At 34.5% G+C, this 23,678-nt stretch overlaps 1 protein-coding gene and 1 pseudogene across 1 annotated transcript; one reads left to right on the top strand and one right to left on the bottom strand.

Annotated features, from left to right (window-relative positions):
- Positions 1-412: 412 nt before the first annotated feature.
- LOC132162943 (UDP-glycosyltransferase 86A2 pseudogene) lies at positions 413-4,945 on the bottom strand (annotated as a pseudogene).
- A 948-nt stretch (positions 4,946-5,893) lies between these two features.
- On the top strand, positions 5,894-15,493 carry LOC132164301 (phosphatidate cytidylyltransferase family protein). Its single transcript, XM_059574788.2, has 15 exons — positions 5,894-6,087; positions 6,182-6,382; positions 7,015-7,127; positions 8,058-8,261; positions 8,552-8,656; positions 9,387-9,457; positions 9,546-9,626; positions 9,700-9,914; positions 11,761-11,950; positions 12,046-12,111; positions 12,619-12,707; positions 12,806-12,920; positions 14,292-14,343; positions 14,473-14,573; positions 14,952-15,493. Exons 2-15 carry the CDS (start codon positions 6,186-6,188, stop codon positions 15,063-15,065), a joined length of 1,713 nt encoding a protein of 570 aa, XP_059430771.2. The 5' UTR covers positions 5,894-6,087; positions 6,182-6,185; the 3' UTR covers positions 15,066-15,493.
- Positions 15,494-23,678: the final 8,185 nt, after the last annotated feature.

Genomic DNA, 23,678 nt, shown 5'->3' with positions numbered 1-23,678 from the left:
GATGATCTAGAATGAGAGCATCTTTGAGATTGTGTTTGAGAAATTGAGTTTTAAGTCAAAAAATAAAAGTTTCATTTTTAAGTTTTTGCCAAAAGTGCGTTTTGGCCATTTTTAGGTTTTTTGGATACTTTAAAGTGTTTCTAATTTTTTTTTACCAGACGGGTATTTTTTTTTTCAAATAAATTTTTTGAGTGTTAAACACACTTTTAGGTCTTTCAAACATACGCTTAAACATGCCTTGAAAAGCAAACCATAACATGCTCTTATTGTACAAATATGCTCTTTTAAACCCTTACCCCTTATCCCATTTGTAAAGAATTTAAAAAATAATTAAAAGCATTGCTTTCATTCAAAAGAAATAAAAGCAGTGTTCTGGCTAATAAAATTTAAAAATAATAATCACAGAAAAAATTCAATGAATATGTAGCATTTCAGCTCTTCCTTGTATCCTAGCCGTTAGATCTTTCATGAACTGGTCCAGATTCTTTTCTGATGTTCCGTTTGGCGTCAACGCATTTTCCAATATCTGCCTCGCGTGGCTGACTGCTTTCCTATACTAATCCCCCGATTTTCCACCCATCAAACGGTTAATATTCAATGAAACGTTCTCCTCAGTGATCAACATTTCATTGCTTAAGTTAATCCCAATATTCCAATCCTCAACAACTAATTTTCGATTAGTGAATTGATCGGTTAGCAAAGGGAAACATAACAATGGAATTTTACACCAAATACTTTCTAATATTGAGTTCCACCCACAATGGGTTAGGAACCCTCCGATCGCTGGGTGGGCCAACACTTCAATCTGAGAGCACCAAGGCATGAGCATCCCACGGTCACCGACCTCCTCTCTAAATCCGACGGGCAACGGATCAGCATCCACAGAGCTCACAGTATCTGGCCGGAGCACCCAAGCAAAGTAGACTTTGCTAAGTGAAAGCCCATTAGCTATTTCTACAAGGTCCCTTTTTGTAGTGTGGGCATAGCTACCGAATGAGATGTACAAGACTGAGCCGTGGGGCTTATTATTGAGCCATTGGTTGCAGTCCAACTCGGACCACAGGCTGGTGGGCACGCAGCTCTTGGTGAACCCAGATGGGAAAATGGGACCGACGGCAAAGAATGACATTTCTTCACGTAGGGCTGATATTGTCTCGGATTCAAGCTCTTCCACCGAGTTACATAGAACGAAATCAGCACCCCTAGCATCCTGAAACGCCTTGAATATGATTTGATGACACACCGATGATGTATCGGTTTCTTGAAGATACGACATCATGTCCTTTGGTCCAATAGCTCGGACGCCCGGTATGTAATCTATATGGTGTTCTTTCCAATATCTGATCACCACAAAAGTTGAAAAATAAAAAGTTGGTACCGATTCTGTAGTTCATATTGATGGTCACAATTCGTGCTAGCATGTTGGGTGTGGGTCAGTGTCTAAATATGAGCATAAAACTATATAAGTCAACCATAACTTCATTCACTTAATTAAACGGGTTAGACCTTTCAACTGATAACAAAAATCATGGAGCAACTTTAAAAAAAAATGTAGGGTAGCAACTTAGTGTAGTGGGTAGTTACTACGTTCATGTCTAGTAGGCAATTATTATTATGCCTTTGTAGTTTGTCTCTAACTCTGTAGTGGAGTTTATTATCTTTCAATTATTTGCTTATTTCTGTTCAATTTATCGTGGGTTCTTACCATTAACTATAACTGGTTAATTTTGTGTTGGTTTCTTGTCAAATTTAGGGGTCGTGTAAATAATTGTCAATTCATGTCGAGACATAAATTTATGACTATATAAGTCAACTTTAATAAATTTTATTTAATTTGCTCCAAAAAAAAAAAAATTTATTTATATTAAATAGGTAAGTCCTCAACTTTAATCCAATAATTTTGTTGCAAATTGGTGGGTCGTATAAAAAATGAAAAAGAAGAGAAAGAAAACATAGACATTATACTTTCCCTGACAAGCAAAATGACCATTCTTGTGAAGAAGGTCGAGATGATAATACAAGGTAAACACCAAAGCGTAAGACAACCCGAACTTCTTTGCAATCTCTGAAGGCCACACAAAGAAAGTATCGGCAATCAAACAAGTGATTCGTGGCTGTGCGGAGCTGACCATCTTCCCCACCACCTCATCCACATGTGCTGAAAACACGTGCAACAAGGCAGCCATGAACTGGTCGTGGTTGAGGGAGCGGTCGAAGTCGAGGGGAAGGCTGTCGGACACGGTGGTGTAGCATATGTCGAGGCCTGATTGGCGGACGGCGGAGAACATGTCATCGTCGCCGACGGCGGTGGTGTCGGGTTAGGCTTTGGCGGTCTGGTGGTGGATGGAGTGGGTGTTGATGAAGGTGATGGTGAAGCCTCTTGATGCGAGCTTGATGGCTAGGTGAACGGATGGGATCACGTGGCCTTGCAACGGGTAGGGGATGAAGATGGCATGAGGCTTTTTTGGTGTGTGTCTGAGTTTGTCATTGTTAGAGAGAGAGAGATTCTAAGGAATGCAATGACTAAATTCCCAAAGTACAACTTATTAGACCCCGTTGCCTACAATGACGGAATGTGAGTCATGTCTCTTAGCTGAATCTTTTATTGCTCCCTAAAATTTTGAGGATAAAATCTTTTAACGGCACTATATATCATCTATATTGAGGGGATAGAGGGTAGCGATTCTAGCAAAAATGTTGCAAGTAAAGTGACATGGAATTGAGATCCTCTACAAGATTCTCATATTTTAAAATTTGAGCCTTCTATTTAATATAACAATTTAAATAAATGCAAAAATTTGTGCGTTACCGAGGTACAAATCCACTTGCTTTGTTAATTCAAACTTCTGCATTTGTTTAAACCGTTAGATGAAATGGATGATCAAGATTTTAGAATATGAGAATCTCATATTTTAGAAAATATGAGGGGAACCAAATCCAATGACATGAGGGTGAGAAACATATGTTTTCTTATATATATATATATGATTCTTACATGGTAAGAAACAGATTGGTGTGTAAAATGTCCGAAGTTAGTACTCATGTAGATCCCACACAAATTCATTGGTTGATTCATTCATTCATTATGGATATGATTAAAAGATAGTTGAAAAATGAATAAATTCTATCATTTCTCATTATTTTCTGTTTTCCTATTTAAATAAACTTCACAATAACTTACTTTATCATTTTTTAAATCATTTAAATACTCTTTCGAATAGATGTCCGGGAAAATAGAAAGATAAGCCAAGTCATTTAAATATAATTTCAAATAAATGATAGAGGAAGAGAAAAGATAAATCATTTTTATATGAAAATAATGTTAAGGAAAGCAAAAGTGTTACTTTAGATTTAAGGTAGCACTTTTGGTTTTCTTGGTTGGAAACACCTAAGGAATTTGTTGAGGGTGGTTTTTTTTTTTTTTTTTTTTTGGAAAGGTGTTGCAGGTGGTTTTTAGCTTCTTTTTTATTTTACCTAAATTTAGGAACTAAACTAGTTTTTTCTTTCCTATTCAAATAATAGTTTTCCTTATCTTTCACCTTACTAATTAAATATTCTTTTTTTACAAAATATAAGTTTTCTACTTATCCTCACATTTTTTTTAACAAAATTTCAGCGCAATCCTCATGAAAAGCAAAGAAAAGAGAGATGAGAGAGAAATATTTTGCGTTAAAATAATGTATATGGAAGCTATATGGAAACTCTTTAAAGCATTTTCTTGGTCTTTATGCCAAAAAACCATTGGAATAGGATCCTCTCCTAGGGAGAATCTTAGGGCCATAAATGGGACAAGTGTCCCATTAAAAATAAAAATATTAAAATATTAGTTATAACTTTCTTTTAAAAAAAAATTAATTAAAAAAAAAATGGTGGCCCTTGAGGGTGGCTCCGCCACTCCTAAGGGCCAAATGAAAAAATAAAAAATAATGGGTTGGCCATTGGGGGTAGCACACCCCCAAGGGCCAAACGAAAAAAATAAATAAATAATGGGTTGGCCCTTGGGGTATCCGAACCACCCTTAAGGACCAAAGAAAAAAAAAAAAAAAAAAAAAAGAAGAAGATTGGGGGTGGTTCGGCAACCTCCTTTTGCAAGATGGGGGTGGTCGAACCACCTCCATAGGCCATGGGGTGGTTTGGCCACCCCTGGCCGGCCATCCTAGTTAAAATGGGGTGGTCCAGCCATACTTATAAATAATATTTTAATATTTTTATTTTTAATGGGACACTTGTCTTATTTATGACCCTAAGATTCTCCTAGGGCCATTCTGACCATCAACGGAGATCTCTCTAGTCCAAATGGACTTGAGAGAATCCTATTCTGAAACCATTGGCTTGCATCATTTATTTGTTGCATTGCTTTTTAATTTTTGTTTACCTGTATTTTGTTAGGTGGTTTAAGGTCTTTTTATTTGAGTTGCCCTTATTGTTCTTTCAATGTACTTAAAACTTGCAATCTTTTAATAAAGGACAATTTTATAATATTTTGGAGGGTTGTGCCCCACTTTTATTCAAGTACAATAAGGATGGCCTAATTTCCTTATTCCTGTTATTTTCTCAGTTTTATCAAGAAGAACCCTTGACATAATTTTTCTATAATTCGTAATTTTTTTTAGGATTTATACAAAGGTGTTGAATACTATTGTCCATATCCTCCTAGTGTTGCCTTTTGCAGGTCATTTGTTCTGTTTGCTAACGATTGAAAGTGTTGGAAATGGAGCTTGAAAAATGTTGAGGCAGCATTCCTTCCCTCATATCTCTATTGACGTTTATCCAAATGCAATGGTTGAGTGGCATTCATGTATTCTGCATTCGAGGAAAATAAGACACAAACAGCCGCTTTTGCATCTTGGGACAAGTGCCACAAGGTAGAAGTAGCCGCAGACTCGCAGTTGGAGGCTTTTGCCTTGTGGGTAGTCCTTGGGTGACGAACCACATCTAAACTCATTGGGCCTTTGGGGGGTGGGGGGTTTCTGCCGCGCCATTTGGCCCCTTGGCAGTAGCCGAGTGACTCCCAAATTATTATTATTTAAATTTAATTAAATATATTTTTTTAATGTTTTTAATTTAAATTTAAATTTTTATTTTTAATTAGGTATATAGATACATGTCAATTTTTAATGGTGCTGACATGACTTTTTATCAAATTTTGGATTTAACCGTTTTTATGTAAACCCAAGGTACCTCTTGCGATAAAAACTAAACCCTAAGAGACAAAAAATAAAATTGTTAAACCACATAAGGCAAAAGGTAGTTAACTCTATTTATTTTTCCAATCTCCTACTACAGTACTTGTATTTAGGGGTAGAAGTATTTTTTACCCTCGGGGAATCTATAGCTCTCCAAATTTATAATAAATTTTGCTTCCTTTAGTTTTATCTTTGAAAAATGCTATGTTTTCTTTTGGTTCTAGGTGGGTATTATTAGGTGTATTCTTGTGTTTTTATGGTCTTAGATGGATATCATTTTCTAAATATCAAGCGAGAGAAATAAGAGAAGTTTCTGTTTTGTTTTTTTAGAAAATAATAACTACTTAAGATTTGGAGAGCACATATCATTTCTCAAAAATTAAGAAGAATTTTAAGTATTCTTGTATTCCTACATGAATATTACTTTCTAAAAATCTGAGGAGAGAAATAATGACCACTTTTTTTTTTTTTTTTTTTTGAAAAAAAACTTTTAATATGTGAAAAATTAATAAACAACATAGAAGTAATATGCTAATTTTTTTTTTATTTGACATGTTCACATAAAAAAAAAAATTTAAATTAGTAACCTTCATTTCATTAAACTAATCTACGGCCATCCATTGAGCTACCTTAATGTTATTTCATGGAAGAAAGCAAAATGTGAGAAAAGGGAAGTTGGACCAAGTCACAGTTGGTGCTGGTTTTAGCGCGTTCGAAGTAAGACTCACGCCACCAGACTCATCATCGGTACCAATAGAAACTTCTCTTTGGTCATCAAGACCAATGAAATTTTGACACTGAGTCTGCTGGGGCCCACCCACCGTATTTGCCTTGTCCACCCACCTAACGGAACCACCTCCTCTCCCTCTCGCCTCTTCCCGCGAAATTCCAATTTCTAACCGTATTCCTCTCTCTGCCTCTGAATTCTTGGTTATTACTATTATTATTATTATTTTTTATTTTTTTATTTTTTTTTTGAAATTTGAGGAGAGCAGTGAAATGGCGAGCACGGCGTCGTCGTCGTCGGGGTTCAACGGTGAGACGGCGGTGGTCCTCCTCTTCATCGCTCGCGTTTTATTCTCTCTCCCTCTCTCTCTTCTCCTTCACGGCCTGGCTCTCTCGTTCCTCGCCCTCTCCGCCCTCTTCGTCGAGATCACCGCCGACACCTCCCCTTCCCTCTCCCTTCTCAAGACCAGGTACCCTCTCCAACCCTCTTTCTTCCATTTTTTCCTACTCTTTTTTGGATGCCTTAGCTAGGGTTTTTAATCAAAATTGGGGGTTTTCCTGATGATTCTGCAAGTCAAAATTGACGTTGGCGTGTGAATTCTACTCTCGGTTTGGTTGCTCAAAAAGCGTCGGATATCTAAATGAGAAATTTCGGTTTTGGAAACCGATTGTGTTTTCAATTTACACATTATTTGGCATTGGCTTGAAGAACATAAAGTAATTTAGAACTTAACAAGTTGTGTCAAATAAAAAAGTTGGTTTGTTTCAAAAACTTTTCTTCTAACTTTTTTTTTTTTTTAAAAAAAAAAAAAAAAAAAAAAAAAACTCTAAAATGGGCCAAAAAGTACTTTTGAAAAAACTCATTTTTCGCAAATAGTTCCTTTTCACTTTAAAAACTATATTTTTCATCATAATGCCAAGCATGCTTTTAGCGGTAAATGTGACATTATGGCAGTATTGGTGTAGTCTTTTCTCAAAGTAATTTGACTTGTATTGTATATGATGTCCAAGAATTAATTACATGTGTTTTTCGTCCTCTTTTTTTTTTTTTGTTTTTTGTTTGTGGTTTTCGTAAAATTGAGATATCAATGTTTTCTTCCAGGCCTGGTGCTTCATCAGGAATACTTCTTGGGGCAGTAACACTTCCCGCGCTTATGCTCTCAAAGTTGATACAGCTGTCACGAGCATTGTCATTGCATGAAGTTGCAACTGAGGGTACTACACTTAAATGATACTTTTGTTTCTATATATGTTCATGTATACACAAACGCGCACACAGAAATTCATAGGAAAATATAGTTTAGTTTTGAATATTCAATACGAGAAACAAATAGAATTGCAATATCATAACTGAAGAGATATAATGTTTCCTTTGAATTAATGGTTTCTAAGATTTTACTATGTGATATGGAGACATAGCTCACTGATATAAGAGAATTGCACCAAGTTTGAGTCTATAATCATATGTGGTTGAAGAACAGTTCTTTGCTACTAAGGTATGTTAATAACTATTTATCTCAAAAGTTTAAGTTGATTGGAAATATTAAATTTAATCATTTAATTAATATTGTAACATCCTCACTTACGTGTGAGCTCAAACTTCCCCTTAATAAGTGAGACTCAACATGTGAAATATTTAATTGAAATGAGAGGTGAATTGATAAAGACAAGGTTCAAACTCTAGACATTTGGCTTTGATACCATATTAAATCACCACTTATTACAAAAGTTTAAGCGGATAGGAAATGGTAAATTTAATTGTCTAATTAATATTCTGACAATGTCTTTTATTTCCTGGGTTTGCGGCTCCATATTATGGAGTTGAGCTCTTGAGACTATTGTTTTTTAATACATTTTTTTTCTCCCGGAAAGGGTTCGCACATCATTAACTTGTAGCACATAAGATTTAACCAACCACCCCTTGTCATTAAATTATCACCTTTTTTATTTTTCAAATGGGAAAGGTTGTAACTTGTGATGTTACATCTTTGATGCACCACTTCTGTCGTATAAATTGTTTTTATCTTATAATACAATTTCTTGGGTTTCTGGCTTTCATCTTACTTACTTTCTTTCTTGTTCTGTTATATGTATTTTATTGCAATACCGCAATGTATTTGACACTGTTCAATTTTCACTGTGTAGAGCTTGAATATCTGACTATGCAGTACTGGGCCTCATCTGCTACCAGCTTGGGTGTGCTTGTATTCCTCTACATAGTTATATCACGTGCAACTGACAATATGGGGCCTCGTTCACGTAATAGTTTGGATGCTAAGCTTAGTTTAAGTGGTATAGTCTTATATTCTGTGGTATGCTCTGTGTCTCTTGCTACAACATCACATACTGGTGAGTTTTTAATTCTGCACTTGTTCTTTTTTTTTTTTAATTTTAATTTTTTAACATCTGTGGTGTTTTACAATGATCAGGATCAGAAGATAAAGATGAGAAAATTGATTTAGTTTCTTATAACGTTTTTATTTTTATTTTGTATTCTTAATTTTTATGTTTAAAATCTAACTGAAAAAAAAAAAAAAAAAAAAAAAATTAAACTAATTGTTTCTATCAGATGGATGGTTACCACTTTTTCTATCGAGTACAAATACAATTGTTATTTATTTATTTATTTTTGTTTACAGGCTTTGATACAGTATTGAAGTTATTATGGGTGCTTTGTCATGGATTGGCAGCAGTGAAACTAATCCAGCATTCTCTTAATACCTTTCCATCTTGTGCTTCAATTGGTATGTGTCTTGCAACGTTTCTATGTCACCTTTTCCTCAGTGAATGCAATGAAGTTTTCTATCATAGAAGGGAGAAAAAGGAAATTAAGAAAATGGATAAAAGAACAGCCAAAAGAGAAATTATAGTGTTTGAGCACTGTTATGGCATGTGGATTCTTTTATAGGAGCGCACAAGCTTACAAACAAATGCTTAGTAAGAAAATAATAGCGAGTGTTGAGAAGTATTGACCTTTGTCCTGCTTCTAAAAGTATATAGCTATGAATATGGGTATGCCTTCAATATCATTACTTTTTTTTTTTTGAAAAAAAAAAAAAGAAAAAAAAAATATCTGTAAGCAATAGATCACAAGCTAAAGAAATTAGGCAATATTTAGTGCCCAAGTTCTGTTGAGAAATGGTTGAACATCCTTTGTTCCTTAAATGTTTCCATTATATCAGCCTTGAATAGCTAAAGTTGAATATTTGTAGCGTTGGCCTAATCAGATAATCAAATGTCCCTTCTTTTGAAGGAGATATCATATGGGTAGGAAGAGGCACTTATGCCCCGATGGTGGGGCCTTATGGGGAAGGGCCCTGCCCAATAGGGACAGCACACGCCCCACTTCAAGTGCACCTCTGTATCGACTGAATCACTCTAAGAGTCTAGTCGGTGGAACCTTATTGTTTGGTCATTTTAATAGGTGTTTCCTGTTCTTTTGTAACTATTTATTACTTCCCTCTTTATTTTTAGGGGAAGCACTTTTGGTGACTGGGGGCCTTGTTCTTTATTTTGGTGACATGTTGGCATGTACAATTGTGAAGGTTAGTGCAGTTCTACCTAGGTAGTTTATATTTCTTCCTGGAAAATGGTTTTATGTACATTTTATTGGGGATACCATTGTTTTAACAGGTGATTGGATTCTTAAGTTCATCTGATTTGGTTTCTGTACAATATGGAATCAAAAGAAGTGAAATTGCTACAATTATTCAGGTATTACTCTTTAAGTGATGAAATTTATTTTGAAGGGTGTAACTGGATAGCTAAGGTTGTTCTCTTCCTGCAGGGGTTGCTACTAGGCCTTCTTCTTTTACCAATGGTCTTTAAGTATGTTGTTAAAGTATGGGAACGCTCTTTAAGTAGAGCTTACTGTGAAGCAAGGACATGCAACGAAATAGGGAGATCTCTTATATTCTTTGCATCCCTTGGATTTATTTTGATTGTGATCATCCCATTGTGGATGCAGTTTGTCCAGGATTTCAATTTACATCCATTGTTGTGGTATTATTTCTCTATCAATATTTAATTTACTTTGATGCTTATATTTTCTTCCACTACATTTTGTTATTATCAAATATGATCTGGTGGTAATGAGTTTATAGAGTGGTTATTATTGGATTCATAAACACAGGTAGGTGATGGAGTAGTGCTTTTTTGCCAGTATTTTCTGATTCATGGATTTGCATCCTTTGCTTGGTGTATGAGCAAAACATATAAGCTGCTGCCTCAGTACTGCCATTGTAGAATTAGTGCTTAAAGTCTTAAGTCAATTACAACACAGCATGTTAGTTTGTTCTGCAGTTTATAAATTGAATAAAAGGTAGTTAAACGGAGGACCCTCTCATGGTATGTAATTGCTTTGAGTAATTTTATATGTAGGTCTATGTGCATGTTCATATTTGCATGGGCTAGTACTTGCAGATCAGAATACAATATCGAATAAACAGTCATATCTCTGAAAAACTTCTATCTTTATGAATGTTTTGTGTGGAGATTGAAGCTTATCTGAGCTAATAAGATATTGAGAATAGTACTTTGCACTGCTCAGTTTCCTTGGCTTGGGAACTTGTTTTTCATAAGTTTTGCAACTTGAGTGTTCAATTATTACATTTGTAAATGGTTTTCATAATTACTCACAGTGCTATCATAGATAGGATTGTCTTGTAGAATTGTACCTCAGTATAAAAATTTCGTTCTATGGTGATACAAAACACAGAGAGGTTGTAAATGTCATCCATTTGAACTTTGAGTGCTTTCCATCTGCATCAGCAATCCAATCAACTTGATCTTAGAATTTTGTTCGGTTCTGCTTTCAATTTTTAATGTTATGTGATGTATCATGTCATATTTCTTTATCATCAACTAGATGTGTGGGGCTACTAATCATATTATGAATTCTCTGGAATAAAGAGGTTGGAAATCTGTGGCCACTGACTGTAAGATACTCTCCAACTGGCGGGTAGAAGTCTCTTTATCTTAAGGGCTGAATAGTGATCAGTTTTGTTCTGATGATTATCATTGGCTTTCATGAGAATCTGAGGCCTTGAGTTTGGCCTAACCCAGTTAGGGATTGCCCTGTTGTAGGGTCTTTGTGAAAGGCTTTCTGAATGCTTTTGGGGTTTTTCTGTTTTTTCCATAGGTGGAAGAAGATGCCTGCAACTTTAATTGTTGTGGCCTTGAAGCAGGCAGTGGGAACAAAACTTAGGAACATTTCTCGTAGATGATTTATCTGCCATTTTCCTCCATTATTATTGATCAGATCCAATTTGTCTTAGTCTTTTAGAGATCTGTCTCCACACAGATGTGAGTGTTATGTTTGCACTGTGGTTTTAGTTGTATTCTAGTTGGGGGAGAGGTTGCAAGCATTTGTCTATTTGTTGTGATCTAAGTCTAGAAGTACACATGTTAGTTTTCTTTTTCTTTTAAAACTTCTCATCAAACGGTATGTCATTGCTCTTTTTGCTACAAATAATTCCTGCATTTTGAATTTGTAGGGTCCATGCTAAGTTCCTGTTTTATTCCCTGGTGTAAACTCCACTAGTGATAATATATGTTAGAGTCATTACTTGTATGCTTTCCCTCATCCTAATTGTCACGAGTCATATAGATAATTTGATTTGGTGAAATAACTTCTGATTTTTACTTCATTTGTCTGTCATGTTATTCTCCTATTCTGTGTGGAAATGATATATATTATTTGTGTAAAACTCCTGAAATCTACAACATGCTTGATTTGGTTACTTACTGTAGTTGTTAATGGTTGTTTTTCTACACTATCATTTTCAGGTTTATCTAGCTATTTTGTCTGGATTAGCTTCTAATGCTTGTGTCATATCTTTTTTGACAGGGTCATGTCATTTGTTTTTTCGGAACCACTTAAAAGACTATCTTTATGTATCTATTGGGTGTGTGTGATATATGTGTCGGTTTTGCGGTTCTACAACATTTCAAAGAATAGTAAGATTGAAAGGATTCTCCTTCGAAAGTACTACCATCTGATGGCTGTTTCAATGTTTGTGCCTGCCCTTATCTTCCAGGTGATTTAGGAGTAAAAAGGATGTATCTTTTGTACTAGTCCGTTCTTGGAACCCCCTTTTTTAGTAATACTGCTGACTATGCATCTGTTTTTCAGCCAAAGTTTCTTGATCTAGCATTTGGTGCAGCTTTGGCAATTTTCTTGGCATTAGAAATTATTCGAGTAAGTTATTGATGTTGACATCATTTATCATATTTCCTAAACAAAATTGACTCAAATAATTGTTCCATTGCTTTCATTACTTTCTAAATGTCCTATCACTCAAGGTTTGAGGTGTCAATATTGCATAATGCATTGCAATCTCATAATGCCAGTTTTATTTACTGGGACGAAAAGTTGAGCTTTAAGAAATATTTTTTTGTAAGATTGAAATTTTAGGAATCGTTATAAGTCTTAAGTTACATAATGTGGACATTTTGTTCAGAAATTATGTTCTCATCCTTACAAAATGTGACAACTAAGCCTTTCCCTAACTAGTTTGGGTCAGCTGCCTAGACCTTTTTCCCAATCATTTCCAAAAGTGAAGCAAAATTATTATGATCCTAGTAGTTATGAGTTACAAGCTGGATCTTTTGTGTTTTTTACATGCTTAAAAACTGTTAAACTGGTTTTTGAAGTTTCTTTCTTTGTTTCTTGGTTGATCTTTTATAACCATTCTCTTGTAGCCAGGTATGGAGAATTTGGCCTTTGGGACAACTTGTACATCAATTTATGAACGCTTTTACAGACCATCGTGATTCTGATCTTCTTATTGTCAGGTATGCCTTGTCATTTTTTATGTAGCTCAAACCTTAAATGGTATGTTTGATACGGAGAAGTTTGAATGCCTCCTTTTTTTTGTTATCTGCCTTTTCAGCCATTTCTCACTCTTATTGGGTTGCGCACTTCCAATTTGGATGTCTTCTGGTTATAATGATCGACCTCTCACCCCTTTTGCTGGAATTTTAAGTCTCGGAATTGGAGATACAATGGTGAGTCTGCTTGTTGCTATGTAGCATTATTCTGATATTTAGGTTCATAAAAGCTTTAGCATTTTCAGACTATTAGATTTATCAGTAAGGTATCAAGGTTGAATGGATTGAAGGTGCATTATCTGTTATGAGTTCATGAATAGGATGGGAATTGTACCTTCTGTGTATTTTATCATTTTCTTCTGTAGATGAAGTGTGTTGTTCAATTCTAAGCAATGTGATATAGGTTTAGATTCTTAAATTGTCAGCTTTCCTTTACCAATTTGTAAAAATGAGTCATCATGTATAAGTTCATATTCGGGAAGAAGATTATTTGCACTTACAAGCTGTACTACATTTTCCAACTTATTTTGATTTAATCTTTGACTTCAGATTGATCTCTCTTATAGAGAAGTGGATTGAGGTTGTGGAACTTGTTGAACTAGAGGGTTCAACCCATGATTCAGTTGTAGTGGAAATGATCTTATTGATGGGAATCATGAAAGGAAACAATCATGCCATTGCATATATTAGTACATTCTCTGTAAATTTTTGTTTTCCCATCGTCTCTTTCAATATAAGAAAAAGAAAATAAGTAAAGAAAATTTCTAATTGAAGAGACAAAGTGTAGAAGAGGTACAGTAAGAAAGTTAGAGGAAAAACTAACATGGTCTGCCATCATGATATCCTTTCGGAGTTGTGCTCTAGGAAATTCCATTTTTCCAAATTAAAGATTTCCAATGATCTTGACACAATTGTTACCGACACATTCTCTTACAAGTCTCTTAGTTGTATCTGGTTTTGATTAAGTTGTTATCATTTTCTTCCTTGGAACTGTAGGGCCTCGAAAATCTAAAAACAAATTTTTATCTATGTGGAGCTTAATCACTAGTTCGTCAAACTGATGCCTTACAATCTTGCTGTATCCTGTTATGGGCTTGTCATGAAGTCATAGATTTTCCTTAATAGCCAAAATTGCTTAGATATTAGAGTTGAAGTTCATAATGGCATCCCCGATTGTAGGTGTATTCCCATTAATCACACTGGTAACAAATAAATAACTAGGACAACAATGTTACTCTTGGCGCGGTGCCTCTGGTTAGTTTGCCATGTTGATCTAGGGTGCCATGATTATTCCCTGTGAAAGATGGTAGCAAATACTTGTTTAGCACTATCCTATGTGATTTACTAATCCTAGAAATGACAAACAAAATAACATTACTGAGAGTAAACATGCATATGGCGGAATAGTAGGATATAAGAATACTGTTAAATTGTGAGGTTTACTTAACAATCATTTTGACTGCCATCTTTTATCTTTCCTAGTTGTTCATATGTAGTTCTATGTCGTAATGAGAGAATTAATAGAATGGTTTTCCTTTAATGCTCCAGGCATCAATGGTTGGCCACAAATATGGTGTTCTTAGGTGGAGCAAAACTGGCAGTAAGTATCCCTCAAACCACAGCTTTTTCTACAGATCTAGTCTCTCTTTTCTTCCTTCTTTTTTTTTTTTTTCGTTGAAATAATAGGTATTTTGCTAATTTCCAACATGGTATTCTTTCCACTTGCTAGAGAAAACTATTGAAGGGACTGCAGCTGGTATAACATCTGTCCTGGCTGCTTGTTCAGTTCTGGTTCCACTTCTAGCATCTACTGGATATATTCTTAGCCAGGTCTCTCTCTCTCTCTCTCTCTCTCTATGTGGATTCTTACTATTGGTTTCTTGAATCTGTACTTTAATGCATGTGCTTTATGCCTGAGGTTTTTAGGTTCAAGTTAAAAGGACTTATTTTTGTGCCTGTACCATCTTCGAAATCCCCCTTCCCCGTCCTAACACACTCAGTCACCCCAACATCCACACCCCCCCCCCCCCCCCCCCCCCCCCCCCCCCCCAAGAAAAAGAAAAAGGACACAAAAAAAAAAAGAAAAAAAGGCTTCATAGAAGAATGAAGAAATTTGTGCAACTACTAGTGAAGGAAATTTGATATTTGTCTGTTGTCTTGTTTGGATTATTGATGCATTTATTGACGTCTCCATGCCAATGTTTGCAGCATTGGTTATCTCTTCTCCTAGCCGTGACCGTGAGTGGTTTGTTGGAAGCGTACACAGCACAACTTGACAATGCTTTCATACCATTGGTGTTCTATAGCCTTCTGTGTCTGTAAACGCAGCTCTAATCTTATCAAGGTATATAGTGACTAAAACTTTCATGATTTGTAATTATGTGCTTTTTTTAGCAGTTTTGGTAGATGTAGCTAGTCCACCATTAGAGGATTAAGGGGTGATTTGTATGTCATATTCTTTATAGGTCGGGTTGGATTCTGGATTAGGTTTAGGATTAACTAAGTTTCCATACTGCAATGGTAGTCTTTTTAAGCATTCATATAAAGGGGTGAGCCTCCACATGCTCATTTATGAAGTACAAGAGTAATACCTTTTTTAATTTATTTTTTTTAATTTTATTTTTATTGAGGGAGATAATCACATTGGAGCGACAAGGAATAGAAAATTATTGGAATTCCTTAATGTAATTTTTTTTTTTTTTTATGATATATTTTTGTCTCTGGCAAATGAGTTTATTTGTCTGTAAAAATTTTGTTTCTTAAATAAATGGAGGAGACTCCATATGTTTGAGATCTGAGATAATTTTGCTGCTATTTTTTTTTTTTTTTAAACCATTCAATCATAATGATGAATACTTCGAACAATACGTTCGGCCATTACAATATCAAAAGCACAGTGAGGAGCTTCCATATGAATCACTTCCATATGAATCACTTCTTCCATAATTGTGAGTGAACTATTTGCAAGCCTATGAGCTGCATTGTTCACTTCTCGTCGAACATGAGAAACTCCACTTTGTATAAGAGATTGCTACATAATTCGAGCATCGTCAACTACTTGGCCATAGCAACACCAATTTTGCCCCTTTCTGTAAAGCCTGGACTACTTGTAATGCATCTCCTTCCAGCTCCGCCTTATTCCACCTCATCTCTTTAGCAAAAATAATTGCCCGTAAAATAGCAACAGATTCAGCTACAACTGAGTCAGTAATATTACCTCTTGGAGATTGCAAGGTAGCCAGCACATCTCCCATAGAATCACGTATAATCACTTCTATGTCCATATTCTTATTATGTAAGTCTACTGCAACATCCCAATTGACCTTAACAATTCCCTCAGAAGTAACCGTCCAACAATAGCAAACCATAGTTTATTCATCTTCCGTCTTATTCTAGATGGCTTGTGCATCTGTGTATTTTTGAATGGACTTGAGGGCTTCCGAACAAGTTGGTTAGGCTGGTCGAACCCTCCCCCCCAAAAGAACAAAAAATTTCTTCTTAAGCCACAAGTTTCGAGCGACCACCGCCATTGCCTCCAATTCATCCTTGCCTAATTTTTTGCGCATAATATCTACAAAGAGTATAAACTCATCATACATCTCACTGCATTTTTTAAGCTTCTGACAACATACACTCCATGCATCTCTAGCTGCGGGGCAGTTCCATAGAACATGCTCCATTGTTTCCTTTGCCTTCCCAAATACAGGGCATAGAGAGTTGGGCACTATTTTCTTCTTAAACAAATTGGCTTTTGTCGGCAATGCATTGAGACACGCCCTCCACGTGAACACTTTTACAACATTTGGGACCCTCATCTGCCAAATGCTCTTCCATGTATCCGTGAAGCGAGACGTATAAGAACATTCCCCTTTATCATTCTTTGCACATTAGTTTGCTAGATGATAGGCACTTCTAACATTAAACTCTCCCGATGCTGAGCACCTCCAAATTGTTTATCTCTACCATTGAACGTGTTAAGAGGAATCTGACTAATTTTTGCCGCATAATCCTCCTCAAAGGCTGCTGCAAGCAAGGTAGAATTCCACCACCGAGTGTCCCTGTCAATAAGATCAGCCACTATTGTATCTTTTGAAAGTCCCCTTCCAGGAATATAAGGCATACACACAACCTTCTGTGGGATCCATTTGTCGTAAAAAAAATTTATTTCCTCACCATTCCCTACTCTCGAAGTAAACCCCTCCTTCAATAAATCTCTAGCAGATCATATGCTCCTCCATAAATACGAGGGTTGGTTTCCTAGTTGTACATTAAGAATGACACTAGTAGGGAAATATTATACCTTTAAAATTTTTGCAGCCAACGACTTTGGGTTCTGAAGTACACGCTAACCCTGCTTTGCTAGCAGTGCCTTATTGAAATTCTCCAGGTGTCGAAATCCCAATCCTCCATTCAATTTTTATTTTCCCATTTTGGTCTAGATCACCAATGGATTTTTGCATCATTATCCATATGTCCCCACCAAAACTTCTTCATAATGGAATTTATTTCATTGCAAAGAGCCTTTGGGAGCTTGAACAAACTTATTGTGTATGTAGGAATAGCCTAGACAACTGCTTTTAGCAAAATCTCCTACCCAACCTGAGAGCTGCTGTAACATCCGGCAGATGGAGACATGAGGGAGAATTGTAAGTGGTAGGGAGGTAGTGATCTTTCAATGCAACATGTTCTCCCTCAGCTATGGTTTTAGTGTTACACTCTCTTAGCAAGTTAGAGTCCCTTTCAGTTCTAAGTTGTCTAAGAGTGTGTTCAATATCCAAGTCGCAAGAAATTAATGGTAAGGATAAAGAATGGCGACCTAGCATATACTAAGTTAAAAATAAAAAATAAAAACAAAAATAAAAGCTCATAAATGGCCCAGAGATGGCAACCTTGCGCTGGAATTGCCTCGATCACAATTGCTGGAAGTGGTTACTGAGCAATTGCACTCGAGCTCCCTTGATGTTGCGCCCGAGCGCACTCTGAAAACTGGCTGGGCTCGAGCGCAGAGAGTAGAATCCCAGCAATGCAGCACCTAAACCAAAAAACAAAGAAAAAGATTATAATAATAAAAATAAAATAAAAACAACAGAGAAGAATCGAGTTAAATTCAATCTGTAAAACTTGACAACGTAACCATTTTGTAGTCGCTAGCAACTGCACCAAAAATTGATGTGGGCTTTTTGTGTGCAAAAATGATCAATAATAATTAACCACTCGCAATAGAACAAATCCTTGTAGGATAGGGTTATATTAAAGGTATCGAACCTCAAGGACTATGTGGGTGTTATTATCAAATTTATCAAGATTAAATCTAGCTAAATTTAAAGAGGTTTGATTTGATTTTGATTGTAAAGCTAAGTGAATAAAAATAAAGGCAAAAGTAAATTGTAATGAGAGAAAGAATAATGGGTTGATTTCACTAATAATCGCATAACAATGGTCAATAATAAAATAATAAAAGAAATTCTTTATATGCATGATAAGACTCGTGCCACTCAAGTTGTCAAGAAAATAACATGGCTAAGAAATAAGTATAATCCATCTTCGGTTGGCACGGACCGTCTACCTAACCTCTAGATGCGATACGGTCCATTTTCCCTAAGCATGAACTATCAAATTTCTTAATCATAAGTCAGTTAAAACTGTTGCATAACCATTATTCTCACAATTATAGAAAATAAGAATGATTGAGTTCAATCGAGATAAAAAGATTTATAAGACAAGATAAAAATTCATCAAGATTGAATATAAGCATTAAAGAGCAATTCTCAGGGTTATACAACCATCATGCATATTGAAAATTGTTAAATTAAGATACAATCAAACTATTGTTACTTGGAAATGGCTACATCAACACCCTATTATGGAATTAGTTGCTCAAGGCTATGCTAGGATGGCCTTCTGCCATGTTCATCTTTTATTCAATTCTTCAAGCCACCAAGAAGATTTTTATGTGAAATCTCTCTCTAAAACCAAGAACACCTTCCTTTTGAACTTTGTGGCCTATTTATAGGGTTTAGAATAGACCCTAGGAGCCCTTGGAGTCTCAGAAAAGTTGGATTTCTGTCCCCTAGTCAAATTAGAGAACCTAGGCTTGTTTCCATATTAGTTCCATGTTTCTGTCTAGCAGATTACCTCGTGTGCGCTTCAGCTCAAGGAGTAGTGTGCTCGAACCTAGTAGGGGATGCACTCGAGTGCATGTGCACTCAAGCCTAGTGCTGAGTGTGCTCGAGCCTAATGGTGCTGAGCTCGATCCAATGAACTGCAAATGCACCTTAAAGTGTGCTTTAAGCTCGAAACCAATGGAATTTCTTGTATCCTTCTTAAAAACCTAAAAACAGTAAAACAACACAAAAATCAAATAGATAATGATGCTAAGGAATTAGCATATGCGAGTTAAGGGGCTTGAATGTTAAACATTCGACGCTTATCGGGTTTTATCATCAAGCCCAATACTCCTTTGACTTAACTTTGCTCTTTAAATTAATTCCATTGAGCCCAAAGTTTATTTACCAGCCTATAAGAATCAAAATCATAAGCCCAATGCTTATTTTAATTCTTTAGCCTGCAAGAATTTAAACTATAAGCCTAGTGCTCTATATAATTTCCCAAATCCAATTTCTTCAAATAACCAGCAAGATTAATAAATCTTCTGGTCCATGCGTTATTTAAAATAAAACATCTCAATAAATATAAATATATAACTGAGGAACATATAAATGCCAATCAATTTACATTAGCTGAAAGAGTGACCTAAAGGAAAAATATCATTAGCTTAATAGGCATGTGATCATGCCATCTTAGACCATGTCACACGACTCTAATGAATCACAATTAATTCCACTAATGATGAGAATCAACAAGTACCATTAAATGATCCATTGCATGTTCCAGTTGGGCCTATTACTAGAGCAAGATCCAAGAAGATCAAAGAAGCACTTAATGGGCTGATTCAAGAGATTTTGGCTGGTTCTAAAATGGGGCATTCCAAGCTTGGCCCAAAGGGAGGTGAAGGCGTAATAAATTTGATCCAAGCTATTGATGGAGCTGATTGCGCATAATTTCCTTAGCAATGGCATGGATTAATGGTTGATTATGGCTGATTGACTTTCTAATTACATACCAATTAATTGGATGATTGACTTGCCAAATTACATGCCAATTAATTGGTTGATTGACTTACCTATTTCAAGACCTTCCTTAGGCGTGATTTAATTGTCAATTTCAGTATATTTTTGGCATGGAGGAGCTGCTAATTTCAGACCAAATCAACCTTAATTTTAGGCTTTTATTAGTTAGTCCTTTTTACTTTATTTACTTTCCAATGTTAGAACCAATTTAATTTCCTTTCCATAGCAAGCAGGTAGTAATATTTTCAGCTATGCTTTATAAATAGCATGCACTCATTGTAATGGACATGATGAATGAAAATTAGAAAAAAATATGAGGCTTGCGTCTTCTTTTAGTTCTTCAAAGAACTTGTGAACTTATCAAGGATTCTTCCTTGTGGCGTTCAAACTTTATACCTTCGGTTCGTGATTCAATTATAACCATTGGGTCGATGGTTGTTACTTTATACCTTTGGTTCGCGTTTCATTTATAAACGTTGGGTCGGAGTTTTCTATCAAAAAAATCTGAATTTTAACTTTCTTGGGTCCGGATTCCAATATTGTTTGTTGGGTCTCAAAAGCGCGTCGATTGAGGTTCACATCAACTAAATAATTGTAACTAAACTCTAATGAATATTTTTGATTTAATCAATTAATCCTTATGACATACTTATTTATTGCAAGTTACCCCTCCATGTAATCATTCCATAGTCAAACTAAAGTCTATGAACTGTCACTTTGTTCACTACCTCTTTTTCTTGAGCCATTGATTTAAATTCATGATTATCCTTATGTACCTTGTGAGAATGCATCTCACCTTGTACATGTTTAAGTTTTCAATGTACCTACTGAAAATACCTGGGCCTGAGGTTTAGGATAATCATTCCCATTAAACCTAAAACAAGGAAAATATTCCTTATCTATTTGTTCTCTCACAAAGGATTTGGATTCCATCTTAAAGTTGGTGTTCCCACAATGCTATCTGCGATTACCCAATGTATGAGGTTATTTCGACCAATGATAGGTCTCACTCTTTGATACATCAATGTAACCTACACTTCACATTTGATTTTACAAACTCTTCAGGATTTAGAGTAAATGTTATAAGCTATCGTGCACATACACCATTTGTTATGAGAGTATAAACAAATGATGACTCATGTGGTCTAGTTCAGTGTATGATATAACCCTGTAAATACCCCCAACATATTAACATGAAGCCTACCTGCTTCTCATGACCAAGACAAGTCATTTGAGGTTTAATATGTTATAGTCTAGATCTTGTTTTCAGTTCCATTTACAACTACGAACAATTGGTTTTATAACTTGCAAGGACCTTTGAGTGATCTTCTGTGATACCCACACTATTACTCAAATACAATGCATCTTAGGGATCTTACATGCATATAATCAGACAATACACAATCACACATATATGCCATGCAAGAATATAAGTGTATATATCTATTGTTCTATCAAAACATTATCATCAATTGGAGTTTTGGACATAATTTCCAACATGGAAAGCACCTCATTAGTCTAACATTTATATTGAGTAAAAATCATACGATTTTAATTCCTATTGTCTTATATGCCATGTATTAAATCATTAAATTATGCATATCAATTAGGAAATTTCATTAGTCATTATGGTCTCATTTATAGGCTTTGATCCAATTTTATTTATCTAATTAGATCTAATGACATTGGTTCCCATAACTAAGCTTAAGACCTTAGGTTAAAACTCTTGTTACACTTATGCTAATTATGTGAGAATTTTACATATATAATTTATACACATGTCTTGATAGGATCCAAACCTAAAATATAACACGAATTACAACCCATAACTAAGACTACATTATTTGTGTGGTGGTGCTAGGACTGTTACACAATTGAAATGGCACAGTAGCGAAAATTAGGGGAAAAAAGCGATTGCGGTTAGAGGTTATTGCCAATAACCACTAACCGTAAGCTAGGTGGTTAGCGAATAGCGGTTAGTAAACATATAATCGCCTGCTATAACCGTTTTTTCAAAAGTTGGGCATTTGAGCCAATTTTCAGTTTTGAGCTTTCTTTTATATACCATATTGGGCCAAATTGCTCCAAAATTAGCCCATATTGAAAAATATAAAATATTTGACCCCAAATTGACATTAATTTACATCTATTTGTACTTAAAAAAAAAAAAAAAAAAAAGGTCCTTAAATGTAAATTATAACTTATTAAGAATACGAGTTATACTAAAAGGAAAAAAAATGATTATATATATATATATATATACACACATTAAATACTTCAATTGTGGTCATAAGTAACACATTGTTTAATCCAATGTCAATTATTTAATTTGATATTATATGAATCACATTATCATTGTACATGAATATTATGATTAATTATTTGAATTTAATTTGAATCATATGATTAAGTATTGTTCTTATACATTTATATTATTCAATATGCATATATGTATAATTATAATTTATAACATATATGGACTTGTAAGTTTATAATATATATTGGAACTAAGTCTCTAAGTACTTAATTGTTGTATTAATATGAATTTGTATACTTATAAGTTATGTCATATTATATATATATATATCTGTGTGTGTGTGTGTGTATAATTTGTTATTATATAATCGTATGATTTAATCATTAATTGATCATTTGAAATAATCATATAAAATATAAGGATAATACATTAATACTTCAATTGTGGTTATAAATAACACATTGTTTAATCCAATGCCGGTTACTTAATTTGATATTGTACGAATTACATTATCATTGCACATGAATGATATAAATCATATGATTAACTTGATTAAGTATTTGAATTGTCATTGAATTATATAATTAAGTATTGATCTTATACATTTATATTATTCAATATACATATATGTATAATTATAATTTATGACATATATGGACTTATAAGTTTATAATATACATTGGAACTAAGTCTCCAAGTACTTAATTGTTGTATTAATATGAATTTGTATACTTATGAGTTATGTCATATTATATATATGTATAATTTGTTATTATATAATCATATGATCATATGATTTAATCATTAATTGATCATGTGATATAATCATATAAATTATAATGATAATACATTAATACTTCAATTGAGGTTATAAGTAACACATTGTTTAATCCAATGCCGATTACTTAATTTGATATTGTACAAATCACATTATCATTGCACATGAATAATATAAATCATATGATTAAGTATTTGATCTTATACATTTAATATGCATGTATGTATAATTATAATTTATAACATATATGGACTTATAAGTTTATAATATACATAGTAACTAAGTTTAATTGATGTATTAATATGAATTTGTATACTTATGACTTATGTCATATTATATATGTATAATTTGTTATTATATAATCATATGATTTAATCATTAATTGTCATATAATCATATAATTATAATGATAATACATTAATACTTAAATTGTGATTTAATTATCTATAAAAAAATTTGGGATTTAATGATCAATTGATCATGTTATATGTATAAAAATTATTATTATTATTATAATTAGGGGAAAATGCATTTTACCCTTCTGAAGTTTCAGAGGTTTTTTAATTTGAATCTCAACGTTTAAAAATTGGCAATGTTACCCCCTGAAGTTTCAAAAATTTTCTATTTAAACCATTTGTTAATATTTTTTGTCAAAATGGATGGAATCCATCCCACGTGCGTATCACGTGAGATATTAACGCCTCTTCTTCCAATTTTGCCCTCCAGCTCTTTCCCCTTCTTCCTCACCTCCAACTTTTTGGCAAAGTCCA

This window comes from Corylus avellana, chromosome 8 (genome assembly GCF_965113065.1).
Source record: "Corylus avellana chromosome 8, dhCorAvel1.hap1.2, whole genome shotgun sequence".
Lineage (NCBI taxonomy): Eukaryota > Viridiplantae > Streptophyta > Magnoliopsida > Fagales > Betulaceae > Corylus > Corylus avellana.
Note: the sequence above shows the minus strand (reverse complement) of the source record. Positions and strands in the feature narration are given on the sequence as shown.

Excerpts from the sequence above, each read along its gene's own strand:
- LOC132164301 (XM_059574788.2), top strand. The coding sequence starts at position 6,186 with ATGGCGAGCACGGCGTCGTCGTCGTCGGGGTTCAACGGTGAGACGGCG. Across the intron at positions 8,657-9,386 it reads TCCATCTTGTGCTTCAATTG|GGGAAGCACTTTTGGTGACT; the intron begins GTATGTGTCTTG and ends CTTTATTTTTAG. Across the intron at positions 11,951-12,045 it reads TGCCTGCCCTTATCTTCCAG|CCAAAGTTTCTTGATCTAGC; the intron begins GTGATTTAGGAG and ends TCTGTTTTTCAG.